The following is a 7,073-nucleotide window of genomic DNA, read 5'->3' on the forward strand; positions in this document are numbered from 1 at the left end:
AGAGATTCATGATAAGAATTTGAACTTACAAATAATGATAATTAGATAATCATACTGATAACTTGTTATAAAACTATTAAGAATACTGAAATATAAAATATAAATAAATAGACAGAGTAATAGAGATAAATAGACAAAGAGAGATGAAAAGAAAATGAAACTCTTACATGTGTTATTTCAATAAAGGAATGGCATAAATAAATCTTAAGAAAATTGAGTGATAAATCTAAATACAATAAAAAGTTAATACTGATATTTTAATTTAATTAACTCAACCATTATTCATTATTCCATCCATATATATAATATTTATAACACAAAAAACTATTATTTATGACACAAAACTGTGTACAATCCGGTTGTAACATGTAATTCGACCGCAACAAACAAGTAGCGTCCACAACTTTGTCGTTTGAGTGTGTCAAACCTCAAATCCAAAGTGAGGTTTTACATAACTCCCGTATAAAAAAATATTGAATTTTGATCATATAAATAGTCTAAAAAGTGAGAACCCGACCTTCAGACCCGTTCTTCAGAGCGCTAAAACGACACGGGTTCTTCCACTCTCGTCATACCCCAGATTGTAATAGTAATACTATAGAGAGAGTATCCCTTCCAGTTTGGGATGCGTGACTTTCTTTCTGACACAGAAGAAGTTTACAGAAACTCGCGTGCGGACGTTACATTTTAATTTAACTCAAATCAACACTACTAATACTAAATTTGCAGATTTCTCGCTCCTCAATTATTTCTTTCTTTCTTTTTTATTTGAAAGTTTTTGGTATTTTCAACCCCAAACTTTGCTATTTTTAAATTATAAATAAATTAGAACACAACTTGTATTTTTCGAATTTAAAATGGGGGAACAGGCAGTCGGGAGGGAGAGTGAGAGAACATAATAATAAATAAATAATATAAAAATGTTGTAGCAGACAAGACTATGAGCTGAGCCTGAGCTTTGAGATTCCCGGTTCATTTTCCCAGTAAAATATTTAAAAAAAATACACTTTATTATTATTTTTGAAAAATAAAAAAAGAAGAAGCCCAGAGTGACTAGTTCTTCAGCTTCAATAAACGATTAAACATAACAATCCAAAAACTGTTTTTTGTTTAGAGTAAAATACCATGTTTTTGGAGCCCAAATAGACTTTCTACTACTGCTACTACCTAGGGCCTAAGATCAAAAAGAAGCACAAGCTAGTTTCTGAGATGAGACTGGACTACTCTGAGAGTTCTTGTTACGACGTGGTGTGAAGCTGACCAGAGCAGAAGAAGCCACTGTACATTTGCTCTTGCGCGTAAGATTTTACAGTAAGTAGACTGTGATCGTTGTTGTAGTTGTTTACTACATTTATAATTACGAAATGGTAATGGGAAATGGCTTTTGGGTTGTCTGAGACAATGGGTTTCTTTTGTTTATAGTTAGTTTTACTTTTGTGCCATTGTTGCAAAGTAGGCTAGGTTTATATATGTATATATTTATTTTAGCATTGTGGGTATTTGATGCTGAAGCCTTCTCAAGCTCCAAGTTTTAATCTTTCTTCATTGTAATGGCTGGTCTGGTTCGTTTGTAGATTTCTTGATTGTGGGTTTTTCTTCTACTTTGGTTTTGGGGTCTTTTTTCAAAACAAATATATGTATGGTAATTCAAATAGTGGTGAATCTGTTAATTGTTTAATATTTTTTCAAGTAGTTCCTAATGTATGTACCACTAAGAATCCTGTTCGTTTTTCTTTAAACCAGGTGCTGTTTCAACGCCGGGAATCTCGGTTTTATTTGGGCTCTTTCATGGATGCTATGCTTGTGTTTGAGCCCACTTGTATAGTATAATCGTAGTGCTTTTTTATGTTTTAATATTCTGGTGGAAGACAGTGTAGTTTGTCCATTTGATATTAGATCTGTCTGTATTGGTTTAGCTTTCAAGATTTTTGATCCCATTAGAGATGGAAGTTGTAGCCACTAAACCTTTCAAAACCTCCTCAAACATATCTGAAATCGTCTCCAAGTTTGCCAAGGTCTGTAAATTAAGGTCCATTGGTGTGTTTGCCTCTGAAAACAATGCCTCACTTGTTGATGATAGCCGGGATTCGACAGAGGAGACTGGGTTTGATGGTGAGAAAGTTCATCCCCAACCTACTGAACTTCTGAGGGAGAACAGTGGTGAAACAGAAATAGAGAAGTTGTTTGACATTGTTTCAGCTCTGAAATCATCTTATATTCGGCTTCAAGAAGCTCACATTCCCTATAATCCCAAGATGATTATAGCTGCTAATAAACTTGTTGTGGCTGAGCTTGAAGCGCTCTGCAAGATCAAGCGCGCCTACAAGGAGAAGCAATTCAGAAAATCCGAGTCTGATTTGTCTCACATTGCTCTCCTGCAGGCAAAAATTGAAGTAAATGAGGGGTTTGTTGAAGAATTGAAGTTCCAAGTGAAAGCTAAAAATTCTGAGATCAAACAACTGGCACAAGAGCTGAAAGAAGTAGATGTTGGCAATGCAAAACTTGCTGAGAAGATCAAGCAGATGAGTGTGGAAAGAAAGTTTGCTGTTGTATACAACGTCAACACTTTTCAGAAAGCTTTTGCAGCTGCTTCGAAGTCAATCCATGATTTTGCAAAGCCATTAATTAGCCTGATGAAAGCTTCGGGTTGGAATTTAGATCTGGCTGCAAAGTCTATTGGAGAGGAAGCTGTTTACTCAAAAAGGTCTCACAAGAAGTATGCATTTGAAGCCTACATAGGGCGAAGAATGTTTAGTGGGATGGCATTAGAAGGACATAATGTGGATGATGTCATGAGGTTTGATGACCCGATTGATGCTTTGATCAATGATCCAGACTCAGAGTTTTCCAGATTCTGTGGAAAAAAGTACCTGCTTGTTGTTCATCCAAAGATGGAAGCATCATTTTTTGGGAGTCTAGATTACAGGACGTTTGTATTGAGTGGCAAGCATCCTAGAACACCATTCTACCAAATATTTGTCAAAATGGCAAAGTGGGTTTGGGTTTTACAAGGCATTGCAGGATCATTAGACCCCAAAGCTAAAGCTTTTGCTGTCAACAGAGGAAGCAAATTCTCAGATGTTTATATGGAATCCATGGTGGAGGATAAGGAAGGCGCAGCTCATTTCGTTCAAGCGGAATCTAAGTGCAGAGTTGAGTTTATGGTCATACCTGGCTTTAAAATTGGAGAAACATTATTGAAGTCCCGAGTTTATCTTTCCAAAGTAGAATCCCCTCTTGGTAAATGCTAGATGGAGGTGCTCTACTGACTGGTAATTTTGCAGAACCTAATTGTCTATTGCTTTGAAAATGTTTATAGTTAGCTCCAGCCTCTAGCTACTAAGAGCTGTTATTGGAGTTTTTTAACTGCAGCTTGTTGAGATTATTTGAGTTTAACCCTCAAAGCTGAGAGTATGTAGTTTCCAATTGTCAGTTTTTCACAAATATATTGTTCTGGACGGACTGCATGAAATCTTCTTTTTTTGAACTGTAAATAAATATTTAGTTAATTTTGCAAATTTTTTTAGGGTGCTTGTTGAAGTACTCAGGAGGATTGTTGTCTTATTTGGTGTTTTAAGGTAATCTTTAACAATAACATCTAAGATTTTTTTTTTCAAAGTTCCAAAAGACTGAGAAAGTTGGAAGATATTCTGTGGGTTCACATTCTCATACATCAAAAGTATAGCACATATAAAAAGCTTGATGAAATACTACTACTGAATATAAAATGTAAAGTTCGAATTAAGAACTAATAAGGGCTAAGTTTCAAAGTTATTGGGAGCCATCAACTCCATCAGTGTCTGTAGAAAACAAGTCGTTGCACAGCTCACCATAAAATCTACTAACCAAATCAACAAAAACAGGACACTTAAGATTCCTCCAGCAATAGAGAAGCTCTTCTATGTCCATCAAGTCCCTCACTTTTCCTTCTTCAACAATCATCTCCACCAAGTAGTTCTCGAAACTCCTGCAAGCATCTTCGACATCCTCAAGACCTGAAACATCCCTTTTACCAGCCCTGTTAGCCTTTAGATAAGCCGGTGTGAGAGGCGACGGAAAGAGTATTCCTTCACCAGAGCCTCTGTCAGAAAAACTCTTGAGCTGAACTAGTCTGTTCATCTCTTCTGTCTTCCTGCTAGAACCAAAAGCTGTTGCTAGCAATGCAGTAATTCGATTCCTTTTCCTTGGTGGTTTTGTGGCTTTATTGTTTCTATGACGATGTTTAAGAGGTCTTATAAAGACGGGTCTCTTAAGTTTGATGAATTTGAAGCTTGGAAAGAGTTTTCTGCATGGTTTAAGAAGCTTGGATTTCAAGGAAGCTAATGCTTTCACTGTCATATCTAATCTAGTGATTGGAAAAAGCAACGTAGAGTTTAAGGAATGGAGCAGAATGTTGGTAACATTTTTTTTTGCTTTTGTTTTGTTCTGGAAGAAGAGTTTGTTTGCTCACGGTTGGTGCAATAAAGAGAGAGAGAGAGAGAGACAGAAAGAGATTTGTGAGTTTGTTAAAGAGTACTTTGTATTTGTACTTTTCTTGGTTCTCTTTTGTGTAGAACAAGATTAATTTGGGGTGCTAATCACGTCTTATAAAAGTGGCGTACCATGAAATAAAAGCGTGTTTGGATTTTATGTCCTGATTGGTTGCGAGTTTAAAAGCCTGCCCTTTTGACTTCGAAAGGGGTGCAATTGTAAGAGTTGGAAACAAGATATCCCATACCCGATTAGTGTGGACCTAAACTATTATGTCATAACACCTTGATTACAAGCAATAATTACTTAATTGTCTTATACAAAATCGGCCCATGCTTGTAGGAAAAACACCCAATATCTTTGTTTTCTTTTGTAAATTTTAAAAGTTAGATTTGTTGTACCAATATTGTATGAAACTTGTATAATTGTGATTGATTGGAATGATAATTTTGTGTATAATTAATGAGAACATAAAATTTTTATGTTTGATGGTAGGTAATTTTTTTCTTTAACTTTTAAAAGAATAACATAAATTTATAATGATTATGTGCCAAATTTATGAGTTTGCATAAATACTTGAATAATTAAACGTGGATAGGTATTTGAGGGTGGTGTCACTGCCCCCCACTAATTTGTTGTTGACATTTTATACATAATTTGGTGTCATTCTGTCTAAAAAAATTAATAATACCTTAATTATTATCTATATTTTGCCCCCACTAATTTCTTTTCTTCTCTACTTTGCTCCTACAAGAAATATTGACTATCTCAGCCGTTAGTGGACTCAAGGTATTTCAAATAAATGATAATTAATTAAAATCCAAAAATTTAATCTAATGAAAACTATAAGTTAGGAATGTCATTGAGTTATTACATAAACCTAAGAAGATAATGTTTTGATATTCAGGCATAGAGCCAGGGGCTTCACCCCCACCACAATTTTCATTTTATAATTTTTTTTTTTGTAAAATTAATGATTTTTTTTATAGATCCAATCCTTTATTAAAAACAAAAATCAAAACCAATCCCTTAAGAAAAATAAAAAACAAATAGTCCTCCTTATTTAAAGAGCTTGTTCTGTGGATGTTCATATTATAATGTCAAACAAATTTATATAAGAATTAATGGAGAGAGATTGTTTATGCTTTTTTCGTTTGAGGCTACGTGTTAACTCTATAAAAAATGATTAAAAATATAAATTTTGAGAAGTTATTTGTTATGTGGGTGTTCATTTCTTTATAAAAAACATATGATATTTTGAAAGAAAAAAAGAAACCACCCTTAAGCCAATGACTGACTTCAGTAACTTCTTAGTAATCAGAATGACACTAAAAAATAAAAATAGAAAAGGAAAGGAATGATACCAACAAATACTTGCTTCACACAACCATTGACTTATTAACTTCAGAGGAATTATTTGATAATTCTATATTATGTCATAAACAAAAGAAACTCTTTGTTTCTCTATATATTTAAAAAAAAATATCCTATTTGCACGTCACATTTTCTTGCTACTATTTCACTTGTTTTCAAAAATGCCCATTTCATGATTTCTTTCATCTCTTTCTAGCTCCATCTTCTCCTCCCTCTACCACCATGGCCAAGGCCAACAATGCCCCTCCATCACCACCCACCCACCCACCCACCTCTTTTTTTTTTTTTTTTAAGTTTTCTCTTCTCTTTTTCTCCCTTCCCCCCTCCATTTCCCCTCCCTCTTTCCCCCTCCATTTCTCTTCTCTCTTAAGTAATTCATGGAAATAAAAAAAATTACCCATGATAGTTTTTGATGATTTGAAACTTAAATCTACTAAAAATTAAGACATTGATTTATGCATTTCGAACATATCTTGGCATGGTTTTTTTAAAAAAAAATTTTTATCAATTTTTTTAGATCTGAAATGTAAAAAATTGTAGAAAACTTGATGGACCTCGATATATCTCGATGCCCAACTCAATGAGCCCTTAAAAATCATGATTTTCATAAAGAAAATGATATGCCTCGATGAAATTCGACACACCTCGATGAAACTCATAAAAATGCATAACTTTTTACTCGGGTGTACGATTTTTTTATTTTGAATTTGGGTATTTTTTTCGAGATCTACACGGTTGAGATGTGTTTATATACATTTGAGAATTTCAAAGCTTGAAAACACCCCAAAGTTCAAAACAAAACCCCAATTTTTTGAATTTGGATATGTTTTCATCCTTTAAACTTCTGAAATATGTATGTACATATCTCAAACGTATAGATCTAAAAAAATACCTGAATTAAAAAAATTACCTCAAATGGACACTTGAGTGGAAATTTATGCATTTTCAATTAATTACATCGAGTTCCATCGATGTTTGTCGAGGTGAGGCCTTAAAATCATGAATTTCACGATAAAACTCGATGCCCCTCGATGCACCTCGATATACTTCGATATACCTTGATGTCCAGCTTGATGGACCCTTAAAATCATGATTTTTATTGAAAAAAAGGATTTGATACACATCGATGGACCTTAATGAAACTTGATGCAATTCATAAAAATACATAACTTTTCATTCGGGTATCTGTTTGAGGTGATTTATTTTTTGAATTTGGGTATTTTTTTCGA

General features: G+C 34.0%; 2 protein-coding genes across 3 annotated transcripts; one reads left to right on the forward strand and one right to left on the reverse strand.

Annotated features, from left to right (window-relative positions):
• The first annotated feature begins 838 nt into the window (after positions 1 to 838).
• On the forward strand, positions 839 to 3,518 carry LOC133788216 (protein GRAVITROPIC IN THE LIGHT 1). Of its 2 annotated transcripts, none has more exons than XM_062225604.1 (2): positions 839 to 1,311; positions 1,744 to 3,518. In XM_062225604.1, exon 2 carries the CDS (start codon positions 1,944 to 1,946, stop codon positions 3,249 to 3,251), a length of 1,308 nt encoding a protein of 435 aa, XP_062081588.1. In that variant the 5' UTR covers positions 839 to 1,311; positions 1,744 to 1,943; the 3' UTR covers positions 3,252 to 3,518. The 2 variants fall into 2 exon arrangements, with proteins under 2 accessions (XP_062081588.1, XP_062081589.1); XM_062225605.1 differs by having other exon boundaries at positions 839 to 1,298.
• Positions 3,519 to 3,638: 120 nt separating this feature from the next.
• Positions 3,639 to 4,353, reverse strand: LOC133788217 (transcription repressor OFP17). The gene has a single exon (XM_062225607.1). It carries the CDS (start codon positions 4,336 to 4,338, stop codon positions 3,772 to 3,774), a length of 567 nt encoding a protein of 188 aa, XP_062081591.1. The 5' UTR covers positions 4,339 to 4,353; the 3' UTR covers positions 3,639 to 3,771.
• Between the last annotated feature and the right edge of the window lie 2,720 nt (positions 4,354 to 7,073).

The sequence above is a fragment of the Humulus lupulus genome, chromosome 7 (genome assembly GCF_963169125.1).
Source record: "Humulus lupulus chromosome 7, drHumLupu1.1, whole genome shotgun sequence".
NCBI classification, from domain to species: domain Eukaryota; kingdom Viridiplantae; phylum Streptophyta; class Magnoliopsida; order Rosales; family Cannabaceae; genus Humulus; species Humulus lupulus.

What these genes read in the sequence shown, in the direction of transcription:
- LOC133788217 (XM_062225607.1), bottom strand. Translation starts at nt 4,338, where the DNA reads ATGACAGTGAAAGCATTAGCTTCCTTGAAATCCAAGCTTCTTAAACCA.
- LOC133788216 (XM_062225604.1), top strand. Translation starts at nt 1,944, where the DNA reads ATGGAAGTTGTAGCCACTAAACCTTTCAAAACCTCCTCAAACATATCT.